Source organism: Crocodylus porosus, unplaced genomic scaffold, assembly GCF_001723895.1.
Source record: "Crocodylus porosus isolate Cpor-Errol unplaced genomic scaffold, CroPor_comp1, whole genome shotgun sequence".
Lineage (NCBI taxonomy): Eukaryota > Metazoa > Chordata > Crocodylia > Crocodylidae > Crocodylus > Crocodylus porosus.
Genome location: NW_017728943.1, coordinates 91686121 through 91698896, shown reverse-complemented (window position 1 = coordinate 91698896; position 12776 = coordinate 91686121). Strand labels below are relative to the sequence as shown.

The window sequence follows — 12776 nt, the reverse complement described above, 5'->3', positions numbered from 1 at the left end:
TAGGAAGAATGATCTTACTAGAAGGGTAGCAAAGCACTGGAACAGGTTACCCAGACAGGTGATGGACTCTCCATCCTTGTTTTTAAGACCCAACTAGAGAAAGCTTCAGCTGATATGATCTAGTTGGCGATGGTCCTGCTTTGAGCAGGGGGTTGGACTGCATGACCTCCTGAGGACCCTTCCAGCCTTAAATTTCTATGATTCTATGATCTTGACAACAGAATAATATTGAAACCTAGGGACAGATTACCACAACATGAATGGCTCTCTTAAGAAATACAAACCTAATTCCCTCTCAGCTCCTCCTCAACCATGTTCTCTCAAGTTTATACTGTGCCAGGATTCCATTTTTAAGCCGATTATTAGAATTTTGACTTCCTCATTGAGATAGCAACCCACGACATTTGTCCTAAGGCAAACTTGAAATGGGTTCTAAATCTTATTAGCTTTGTGTTTGTTATCAACAACATATTTAGAGTAGATTTTGGTCCTTATGATGTCTTCTACACCAATCCTAAGCGTTTCATTAAAGACTTCATGTGTAGTGGTGACTGCTTTTTAATTTTGTCCTAAATAAGTAGATAAAGTTGACACATTATTTAGCAAATCCTAGCATTTTCCTCTATGTACTAGAAAGGATCACTGTAATAGCTAGGGAGACCATGTGTCTCAGTTTGGCCAGATTTCATAGATCATCCCAACCTTTTGGTGAAAAATGAAGCAAAAGTCCAGGATTGGTACCTCCCCACCTACACCTGCCTACCCTGGCTCCTCTTGAGAAGCAGCTAGAGGCTCCAGGGACAAGATGGGCTAAGCGTCACTCCTCCTGCTTGGGACTGGCCAGGATAGGGAGGGGTCTGGGGTCAGGGTTCAGGCAACTGCACAGCATGAGCCCAGAAGGCTTCCCGATACCAGCAGCCTTATGCCCTGCTGCTGCAGCTGCTGACCAGGCCCAGGCTATGCGTGGTGGCAAAGGGCAGCTGCCGGCAGCAGGGGGAGGTGGTGTGTGGCCGTGCAGTGCAGGTTGGCAGAACGTGGAGGGTGCTGCACAGAGACCACTCCCAGCTAGATCCATCCTTTGTGTGTGTGGTATGGAGCACGGCTGCAGGTCTCCATGTTCTCCTGCTCTACCCCATCTGCCATCAGGGCTTCTATGTACCACAGAGTCAGGGCTGTGTGAGTTCAGTGCCCTCATGTGCAAATGTGCTGCACAAGAGCCTGGCTGGTACCCTCCGTGGGTTTGTGTGCATCCATGTAGGGAGAAAGATGCAGAGGCATGTGTGCATGTGTTTGTGTGCAGAGGACAGCAACCACCACCGGACAGGGGAAAGCAGGCACCGAGCTTGATGGTGCTCTGCACAGGGATGAGGCAGCAGGATGAACGCCCAGCAGCACAACAACTTCACCACACATGCTGTCTGCTGGGCTGGAGAAGGAAGTAGGTGTGTGTGCATGTGCCTGTGTTCATGTCTGTGTCTGTGTGTATGTGTGCATACATTCACACATGCAACCTGGATTTCCTTACCCCCATCCCAGATTTCCTCAAAAATAAAAGGGCTGCCCTACAGTAATCACTTAAAAATTAGCTATTTGTAAGTCAATTAACAATTTAACTTTTTAAGGAAGCTTTGTTTTCATATGGTAAAGCTGTTTAAAACTAGATGAGATTAACATAGTTGATTTTTTTTCTTGTTTAGATTCATAAAAGAATTAATCATATCCAAAAAAATGAAAATAATAAAAGAAAAGGATAGCCCCCTGCTAATTCTCTAGTCTATGGAAGAGTAGTAGTATGCAAGTCAAGTTTACTTTGTCTCAAACTTCATCACCGTGAATACACTGTTACAGTGGGTATATACTGTTGTTTCCAGAAGGAAATGTGTATATCACATTTCTCTATTTGTAGGGATAGAAATGTAGCTACACTGGAATTACAAGGGAGAGAGGGAATCACATACACTATTGGCATTTATTATTTGTTAAGCTCAATGTTTTCAATAAGAAGTGAATAGGGTCCTTGCCCTACTAAGTTTTATGCACTGTGCAGCATTTTAGCTATAAGTTAATGCCAAATGTGAGTACATGATTTTCTGATAAGGAGACAACATTAAACTAAAATGCCTTACAGAGTGTGGCAGTATTTACTGGATAATCAGCACATCGCTCACCCAGGTTCTAGGAGAAAGAAATGTCAGGTTACCTAGACTCTGTCAAAACATCACCGCAAGGCACTAGGAGCCCTGTTTCTGTTTAGTTATTGATTACTTCGTCTATGGTATAGGCTAGAGAGAAAAGTCAAAATCTTTAACATATGTGTTCCTCTATGTGTTCACAAAGACATTTTGGCATATATAGGCCAAGACAACATAATTCATTTCACTATCAGAATTTACTTTGATACAATGTTTCTTATCATCCACTGAAGCTAGTTTCAGTGGGAAAAGGTTAAAAGCACAGCTGATGGCTTCATTTTTACATTATAGTTTTCCTTCTGCTGGTCAAAAACAACAGATTCAAATTTGCTTTAGAAACCCCCCAAAACAGACCTAATTTCTAATTCCTGGGGGTTCTGTTTAGCATGTCATTCACTTTTCAAATTTTTCACAGATTCTCTTTTAACAGCACTTCTTTGATTTGAATTACAAATAAAATAATTTCCCACACATCAGCTGGGCTGTCAAGTAAGCATATTTTAATGCTTTCCTCTTAAGGTTTATTCAGCTATTTGTTTTCTTTTCTCCCTGATGTGCTGTAATCTCATTATCAATTTATTCCTTTACTCTGATATGCACTTAAAATGCATGGCTGACTTCCCATGCAGAAGACTGGTTTTGGTGTATATTTGGACAAGAAAGCCCAACTTGACAAAGCTGATGGTTGATAAAGCATACAGCAAATGCTCACAAAGCACTCCTTGATCCCCATGCCAATTCTTGTTGTTCATGACCTAGAGAATTCTCAATAAACATGTAAAATGAAATTTCCAAAGACTTTTAAAAGTACTACTTGTAATAACTGTAGGTGTTTATCCAATGCACAGTCTTATTTTATATTAAATCAAAATACTTTAATTGTTACAGAAGGTCAAAGAACTGACCTAAAAAGTTTTCTACAGTTATTTTATGTAGTTTAACAATTAAACCATAGAAAGACATAGTGTATACAGTAGCTGTAGACAAATTTAAAAAGCAGAAAAAATATAAAGCTATAAATGTCCAGTGTACTATAAATCAATATAAATTAATATCATGAGCATCTCTCCCTTTATTTCTGAAAAACAGGGGATATATATAGATTTGTGCATTGCACATATGATAGGCATACATACTATTATACATTTTATGTATAAAATTACATTTCAGTGGTCAATCCAATCCAAAATTACATTAAAAGGTGCCCCTCTGTGTTCAAACCAAGACAGGCATTCTATATCAAATTTTAGCCAGTAGTGTTCCCCAATTTAAAAAAAAAGATTATTTTTCATCTGTACAGCACATTCAGTGCAAAGGATATTTGTCACCAACTTGCTTTGCTGATCTCTTCCAGCAAAATATTGATAGTACTATTGAATCCTAGTTACTTGCTGTTTTTTCTAAATACTGGCCCCCACTATTTTCACCCTCAGCCTTTAAACAATCTTTTCAAGGTAAAAATCTAAATGTGGGGAAAACTAAAGAGTTGCTTACCATTCTGATCCAATTTTTTCCTCTAGAATCCAGCAGCAAGGAGCTGTTACTGTTGCACTGCTTACTAAAGACACCAGAGGCTTTGGAGGCAGGGGATGTTTTATGTGGTTAAAATGTATCACCACCAATTATATTTCAGTCCCTCTCAGTTTCTAGTCTCGATGCTTTGGAAATCAGCCAATCCAAGCAATAAGGGGAAGGTCTGCAACAGGAAGTCCCACAATTTTCAAACAAAAGCCTTCAGAAAATGTGTGTCTCTTGCTGCTTGGCTTTTGTCTGCTATACTGTATAATAAACCTTGGGCTCCCTCTTTCCTCCTCCTCTTTTTTCAAAATGAGATTCATATATTGTGCACAGAAGGGACTTTAAACCCTAGCTGGGATTAGGCATAGTGCAGACAGGCAGTGTGCCAAGATAACGCACACTGCTCTGCCAAGCCACCTGAATCCTGACTTGAAACACCCCAGTATTGCAAGCAGGGAGTTCTCCTAAGCCAGCGCTCCTCACTCTGCCAAACAGTGTGACTGTTGTATGATGCAGATATAATGCCCACGGATCACTAACATGAGGCCAGCATCGTTACTTCACAAATTTTTTTTACAAACATTTTTCTCTTAGTGAACATGATGACAGCCTTAAGAAAACCTTGCACAGAAATTCTGAGCAGCAGTAAACCACTGTAAAAAGAAAACACTGCAGTTTTCATTTGGCTTAAAGCTTCCCTTTCTGCCCTGATGAGTCCTGGTGACCTGGAGAGCCCTGAAAAAGTTAAAAAGAAAGTGGCTCCTTCACACCTTGTTTCTTCTACAGTAGCACAGAAGCCTTCAAAAGCCACCTCTGCAGTGTTGTAACTCACAATTGTTAATTATTATTACTACTGCTGCTGCTACTTAAGCACCAAGAAATCCCAGTTCTGCATCAAAACCACATTGTGCAAGGTGATGTAAAAACATAGAACACAAAGACCAGGTACAAACATTACATTTTTACTGGTCTAAGTGACCAGAAACCATTCTAAACCCAAAACAGAACAGAAGTTTGATGCACATAGACTAGTTTAAAAAGGGGGAACCCAGCCTAAGATAGACCTGGATCAATCTGCACTCAAACTTAATCGATTTTGGTTAGATGGGTGCATCAAACACTGTCTGGTGGCATCCCAGGCTCCTTTGCAGCCCCTTGCTAGCCCTCTCTCACAGGGAGGCATGCTAGCACTCACTCAGTGCTCAGCTGCTCTGGCCAAGTGCACAGTGGGCCCCGCCTCTGAACTGTTATACAGCCGAGTCAGCACAGACTCTCACCAGCCCTGCCTCCTGCCTCCAACCAGCTGTCAGCCACAGGCAGACAGTAGGGAGAGATGGGGATGAGAAGGGAGGTGTCTGTGTCCCCTACACAAAGCCCAGGACCTGGGCACCCACGTGGGCTGGGGTGGGGTATGTGGGCCTTGCAAGGGGGATGGTAGCCCCTGTGGGGGCCATTTGGCTCCCACTGGGGGCCTGTATCCCTTGTGTGGGGGTTGAACCCCTGTTGGGGGGACCAACCCCTTATTTGGGGGCCAAACCCCCTGTTGGGGGTACACCCCTTGTGTAGGGGCTGAATCCTCTGTTAGGGGCCCATACCCCTTGTGTGGGGGATGAACCCCCTGGGCCATACCCCTTGTGAGAGTCCCAAACCCCCTGTTGGGGGTACACCCCTTGTGTAGGGGCTGAATCCTCTGTTAGGGGCCCATACCCCTTGTGTGGGGGCTGAATCTCCTGTTGGTGGGCTGAATCCCCTGTTGGGGGGCCGAACCCCTTGTGTGGGAGCCATTGCCCTATGGAAGTGCAGCAAAACATGTCTTCATAAATTCATGAAACATGTATTTAGAGTTCACTTTATTATTATGATAAGACACTTGCTCTAATACTGTAAGATATAGCAATAAAACATTGTTCAACTGATCACTGTCTCTTTCTCACTCTCTGTCTTTATAGTGGTATCTTGTTTTACTTGTGGAGGAACATGGATTTGGGGATTTTTGGGATGTCCCCAAAAGTGGACTTTGGGATTTTTTTTTTTTTTATCAGGGATTTTTCAGTTTTTCAATAGGGAACACCAGAATTCCTGATAGGGAGGCCAGTGGCAGGACCCTGCCTGCTCAGAGCTGGCACCTTGGACCCAGCTCACTGTGGCTGACCTCCTGGACAAATGAGGCCAGAAGAACATACTTTGACAGTTCAAAGCAAGCCACCACACCCAGAATGTATTTTGGGTAATAGCTGCCCAAATGGCTGAGCAGTGGCACACATGGCAATAGTGCTGCACAAAGGCCAACCCTGCAACCGCAGTCAACTGGCAGCTGGCTCAAAGGGGAATATGCCTCTACTGGCTCTGCAGTCCCCATCCAAGTCTAGCAGGTCACAGCCAAGCAGTAGCCCCCCACTGCCAGAGTGCTGCTGTGGGTAGAGGGGGCAGGGAACTCTCAGAGCTGTGTTAGCAGTACAGCTGGCACGAGGGGTAGTGTCCCCAGGTACCAATTGGCGGGGCCCCAGAAGCTCCTGAGAGCGAGTAGCCCTCAGCTACTTGCCAGGGCAGCTTTTTATACTGCTGAGGCCGGGACAGGGAAGCATGTTATACTTCTGGGGACAGCACAGGTGCTGGCCCTGGGCTCTAGCTGCCCCTGGCTGAAGATCCGGGAGGAGCCAGGCAGGGTTATTGTGACTCAAGTGGCACAATTTGCTCCACAACAAAGTGCATGTCCAAGCATGTGCGCTGAAGCAAAAAGCCCCAACTCAAATTTGCACTGCTTCTATTTGAGCTGCTGCAAGCGCACGTGCTTGCATGTGTGGATGTGCCTGACTAGTTTACATAATTATACCAACATAGTAATCCAAGTGTAGCTAAACCACTGGAGCAGCACCATTATGAATCCTGAGCTGGCACTTCATTTCCATCGTAGAAATAGCGTTTTTCAGTTTAGTATAGAACGTTTCCCAAATGATCAAAGCGAAATTTGAGAAGACACTCGTACTATGGAATAAGAATGTCCACACAAGGAACTTGTAGGGAGGCTGACAGGCCACTTCACATTAAGCATTGTTCCAGGCAGATCTCTATGCACATCTGATCTTCCTAGTGATCCACCAAATTCAGTGAAAGTTTTGGTTATTCAGATAATGCAGGATGAGACCCTAGTCCCACACTGAACTTAGTTTAATGATGATCCCATCACCACAATTAAAATAGGTTGCATGTTGGTAGGCCTGACTCCTCCACAGACTCAGGCACATGCTGAACACTATACTGCTGATCCCTAGGTGAGGGTCAAACAGTCCTATCCAAGGAAGCAGACAGATGACAGGTGACCAAAACCTGCAATTTTTGTTCCACACAAAATACCAGCCTTTTGCCAGACGTTTTCTTTTTTAATTAAGATAAGAAATAGCTCAGTGAAAAGAGTTCAGAACAATTTTAGTTTAATAGCATGGGATTTTAGGGGTTAGATCAAGATTTCTCTCTCCCTCTGTGTTCATGCCATGGCAGCGCCACATGGGACCGATAGTTCTGGATGCTTCAAAGCTGTCATTCCCCATATTGGGCTTGCTTCACATCCAGGCTGCATCTGACATTATAATGGCACAGGAAAAGGCAGCAGCACATAACAAATAATATGAGGTCTCTGGGCACCTTACCACAAATAGCTAAAAAACAAATTATAATTAAAATAAATCAAGTCATATTGGTAAAGAGGTAAATACATGCATCTTGGAGCACCATTGACTTCAGTGACAGGGATTAAAAGGAGTCAGTGTGCCTACAGCTATTCTAAAAATTAGCAAACCACAGCAAACAAAAAGCACCACAACTACTAAACGAAAATGGAAACAAAAAAATCCTAGCTTTACACTGAAGGATGGATTAAAGGACATGAATAAACCATACTGCCAATGAAAAAAACCAATCTAATCTACTAAAGACTTCAATTAGACTCAATTTATCTCATTGATAAAACAGATACTTCGAACCACTTCTCTAAAACATCCACATAAATGAAGATCTCAATCCATCTTGTTAATTAGGATCTATATGAAATAAAAGAGACTTTATCCTTCAAAACCCTTCATAATAGAAGATCCTACTGTTGTTACAGTACCCGCTCTACGAAACAAGACTCCATCCCTCAAAACAGAGGATTCAGCTATTGCTATAATATCTGCTTTTTAGAGTCAATGGTTATTCATTATTTTGTTTTTATAGAGCTATGGATCCAACCCACATTTAACTATTATATTTTGTTTGTTCATATAGGACTGAGCCCTCTTTTTTTGCAGAAACTGTTTCTTCTGTACTTAGAAACAGCCTAACATGTTTTTAAACAGCAACTGCTTAAAAAAATGGAAGGAAGACAGACAAATAAATTACTGCTTCTTGCCAAATGTTAACAGCAAGCTCAGATAATACATGTAGGTGCAACTCTATTTAAATCCAAGCTGCACCTGCTTACACCAGGGTCTGAATGTCACCCAATAATTATAACAGGTAAAAGTCTGCCTCTTTTGAAGTCACTAGGAGTTTGACAACCAGTGGAACCAAGATTTCTTGCAGCCTTTTCTGACCACAGTAAATGTGTGTCATCTCATTCCAAGGATGAATGACAGAGAAATTCAGGAGAAAACAGTACAAATAGGAGAGTGTGCTTTTGAAAAACTCACTAGGTGCCTACTTGCAGTTTTAAGCACACAAGCATACTTAAAAATCTGTCCCTTTATACTTACTAGCAGGAGTTACAGCCTGGCTTGGTTTGTGGCAGATAGTGGTTCGAATCCTATTTCACCTGAAGGCATCAAAGTGCTACTTATACATCTAAACATAGACTACCTGGGCATTTTTACATGTGTTCCAGAGGTGGGGGGGAGGGGGCACTTTAATTACAGCAGCTCCAAGAGCTGCTCTAATTAAACCAGCAGCAACATCTTGTGTATCAGCATCCCCTCACTTCAAAATAGCAGCAGGGGAGCTTTAATTAAAGCTCATCGAACAAGATTCAGTTAAAATACCCACTATTGCCATTTTGAACGGTAGAGATGCTGATACACAAGAAAAGGGGGCTGGCTGGAGTGGACTAATTAGCACACTCCAGCAGACTCGATTAATTGAGTCTGCTCTGATGCACTGTAATTACAGTGCATCAGAGCAGGCTCACTGCACATGTGCAGGTGCCTACTGTTAGAATAGTGAGGCAGTGGAATAGGCTGCCTAGGGAAGCTGTGGACTCTCCGTCACTGGATGTCTTCAAGAGGAGCTACTAGTTGGGGATAATCTAGGTATAGCTATGTTTATTTCCCATGCTTCTGGGCTTTGCTAGCTGCCCCATACAGCTGGGAAGAAATTTGTTCCCCACTCATCCTTGCCGCTGCATTTGTTATAGGGGCTTTTTAAGCCTTCCACAGAGGCACTGGGTGTTGACTGCAGCTGAGGCTGGGGATTTTGGCTGGGGTGTGCCAGTTTTCCTGCCAGATGTTAGACTTAAAGCCAGATGTTCCTGGTTAGAGGGTCTTGCTCTCCACTAAATCAAACCAATCACCATATTTGGGGTCAGGAAGGAATCTTGCTCCTGGTATGGACCATGGAGTATTTTGTAGCAAGAGGTGTGGTCCTCTTCCTGGGATCTCTTGAGCATATATTAACACCCTTAACAGTAGCAGGCTATTAGCCACTGTGGTATCCCTGCTCTACACTTATGGCAGGTTAGAGTGTTGTGTTCTGTGTTGTGTCAGGGTTGACTCTGTAATTTTGCTAAGAGATTAGATTATGGATTTGTATAGGATAGTTTGGAAAGGGGTGATCTTGCTTCAGGAAGGGAGTGGGACTAGGCCACTACGGAAGTCCCTTCCAGCCCCACTTCTCTATGATTCTGTGAGGCGTTTTGGCAAATTACATGGATTTAATAGGGAACCTATTTCCTCCTTCCCAACAGGTCTTGTCCACACTCCTGGTTCCAAAGCTGTCTCCAATGACTAGCAAAAATGCAGAAACACCACTGGCACCAGGTATCAGCAACCAGGGCACTCTCTCTCTGAAGGCGGTGCCCTCCTCACTTAGCTAGGCTCCTTCTGGCTCCACATATCTTTCTTTAGTGATGACCCACTGGCCCACCTGTAACAAAAGGGCTGGAAGGGGCCAGCTGGGTCTGTCTAGCTCAAGACTTTGTGCTTAGAGTACTTAGCTAAGAAGTGGAAGATGTGGCTTCAAACATTTTCAACATAAGGCAGGCTCTAAAACAGCGATTCTCAACAAGGATGTCACAAGATTGTTTGAAGAGTGCTGCAGGAAGTGAGAGGAGATAAGGGAGGTGTGAGAAGATAAACAGATAAGAACAGGTGCAGGCTCTCCCTGCCTAGTCAGTCACCCAGCTCCACTTCTTGGTCCCTCTGCAAGAAGATAAGCACTGGACAAAATGAATTAGTTTCTGAAATGGGTTGCAGCTCAATTAACAAAAGTTATGGAGGGGTACTTTGAGTGTAAAATGCTTGAGAACCACTGGTCTAGACCTAAGCAAGTATCTTAACAACTAGGCTAGAAGTTAAAATGTGGGAAGTCTCCCCTCGCCTCCCTTGTAGCCAATCCACTTGGCTGCACTTTCAAGAACTTACATTGAGATGTATGGCACACCAGACAGACAAGGGTCACCACAGAGTGCACATGGCTATCATGGATCCCTGCTTAGCACACTCAGAAGGAAAGTCTAATCTCACAGGCAGAATACACATGGCACACGTGTGTCTTAAATGTCTACATTTAGGTGCAGAAGTAACATTGAGGTACCTTTAGGCAAAATATGACATCTAAGCCTCCAGATATAAAGGACCACCTACCAGGACAGCATGCTGGAGCTACCCAATTGGGAAGTCCCACCATAGACAAGCAGATTGAAAGCAAAGAGTTCTGCTGAATTTCCACTTTCCTAAGTGAGAGTTTCTATGAAGGTGCTAGAACAAGACCCAATATACCATATATTGTGTACATTTCTCATATTTAGCTTCAACATGGCAACAGAAGTGTCAAGATCCCTTTTGTACACAACTGTCTCCTGTTGTTTAAAGTTTATCATATCACCATTCCTACTCCTGCAGGCAAGCTAGCCCACACATTGGAGCTACATGCTGTAGATTTTGTAGCTCATCTGATGCAGATGGAATCTGTAGAATATAAAATTCCCTGGAAAAAAACAAGCTGCTATCCTTTAGAGTTCTGCAGTGCATTAAGTATAAGTCAGTACAGTGCTGTCTCCCTGACTGTTCAGACAGGCAGCCTAAACACTATTTGTTCTAAGATGAGCGAACAACTTAATCCCCCAATAATATATCTGGTGCAGTGATTGTAAAAGTGCCTAGCACCACTTTGAACATCAACATTCCTGTCATTGCGTATCACTGCAGTTGATGACACAAGGAAGAACAACACCTGCAGAGGGACTTGCAGAGATGGACAAGCATAGAGAAGAAGGGGAAACAGGGACCAAGACAGGAAACCAGAGAAGGAAAGCAAATGGACATAGGAAGGAAGAAAAACAGAAGGGCAGAATAGGAATGGCACAAATTTGCAAGTATACTTTCCCACTGAGTAATGCTGAAACTCAGACGACGGTACTTAGAAAATTATAACAACAAGAATTATAATAAGTGGCCAGACTCTATCATCACAGCCCTGAGAAGTATTTTACTTTGCAACCTCAGGACCACATTAAGATACTAACAGAATTCACACATCAAAATTAGTGACACTCCTCAAGGGGCAAGGAAACATGGGTGTGAGGATGTACCCTTCACGCCTTATGCATTTAAAGTGATTTCCTCCTGAAAAACACAGCTTCACCCACTGAAACTTCAAAATTCCAACTGCTGTGCTAAAAAGGGACTCACCAAAGTTTACCTTTAAGTAAACTTCCCGGTGCCATGCATGAGACATTTGTCAAGGACTAACCAGAGAATGTAGTCCTAAATGTATATGCCATCTTATGGACCATAATTAAACATGGAATATGGCCCTCTGCACAAAAAGACATAAACACTACAGGCGCATCCACACATGCAAGCATGAGCACTTGCAGCAGCTCAAACAGAAGTGGTGTAAATTTGAGCCGGGGCTTTTTACTTCGGTGTACGTGCTCGGACATGCACTTTGGTGTGGAGCAAATTATGCCACTTGGGGCAAAATAATCCTGCCTGGCTCCTCCTGGATCTTCAGCCAGGGGCAGCTAGAGCCTGGGGCCAGCACCTGTACTGTCCCCAGCAATATAAAAAGCTTCCATGTCCTGGCCCCAGCAGTATAAGAAGCCGCTCTAGCAAGTAGCACAGGGCTACTTGCTTTCAGGAGCTTCTGGGGCCCAGCCAGTTGGTACCTGGGGACACTACCCCTTGTGCCAGCTGGACTGCTGAAACAGCCCTGAGAGTTCCCTGCCCCCTCTACCCACACCAGCAGTTTTACAGTGGGGGCTACTGCCTGGCTGTGACCTGCTGCACACCTGCCAGACCCGGATGGGGACTGCACATCTAGTAGAGGCATCTGCCCGCCTGGGTCAGCTGCTAGTGGTTGCAGGGTTGGCCTCTGTGTGGCACTACTGCCATGTGCACCCCCTGCCCGGCCATCTGGGCAGCTATTACCCGAAATATGTTCTGGGTGTGGTGGCCTACTTTGAACTGTCAAAGCATGTCCTCCAGGCCTCATTTGTCCAGGAGGTCAGCCAGCTGGGTCCAAGGTGCCAGTTCTAAGCAGGCCACTGGCCTCCCTATCAGGAATTCTGGTGTTCCCTATTGGAAAACTGAAAAATATGCACAAAGGGAAGGGGCCTTGGGGTGTCTGCTGGAAGGAGGGGCCAGCCAGGGCAGGGGTCAGGGGAGCTTGGGGAGTGGGCAAGGCTGTTGGGGTTCCCCCCCCATGGTCCCCTCCCCCCTCCTTCAGCCATCCCAACGGCCCCCACACAAGGGGTTCAGCCCCTCAACAGCAGGTTAGCCCCCACACAAGGGGTATGGCCCCCCAATGGGAGCCAAATGGCCCCTGCAGGGGCTACCACCCCCCTGCAAGGCCCACACACACCACCCCAGCCCCCCA

At 44.4% G+C, this 12776-nt stretch overlaps 1 protein-coding gene across 2 annotated transcripts in view; it reads right to left on the bottom strand.

The window, feature by feature from the left end:
- Positions 1–12776, bottom strand: part of PLD5 (phospholipase D family member 5) — a 306170-nt gene that overhangs the window by 244469 nt on the left and 48925 nt on the right. Inside the window, exon 1 of one of the 2 annotated variants that reach the window (XM_019549793.1) lies at positions 3687–3940. The exons of the other annotated variant lie outside the window; for it this stretch is intronic. Coding sequence (XP_019405338.1) covers positions 3687–3689 — 3 coding nt within the window. The 5' untranslated portion in view covers positions 3690–3940. Of the gene's footprint in view, positions 1–3686; positions 3941–12776 lie in introns of those variants that run through there. 2 annotated transcript variants of the gene reach the window in all.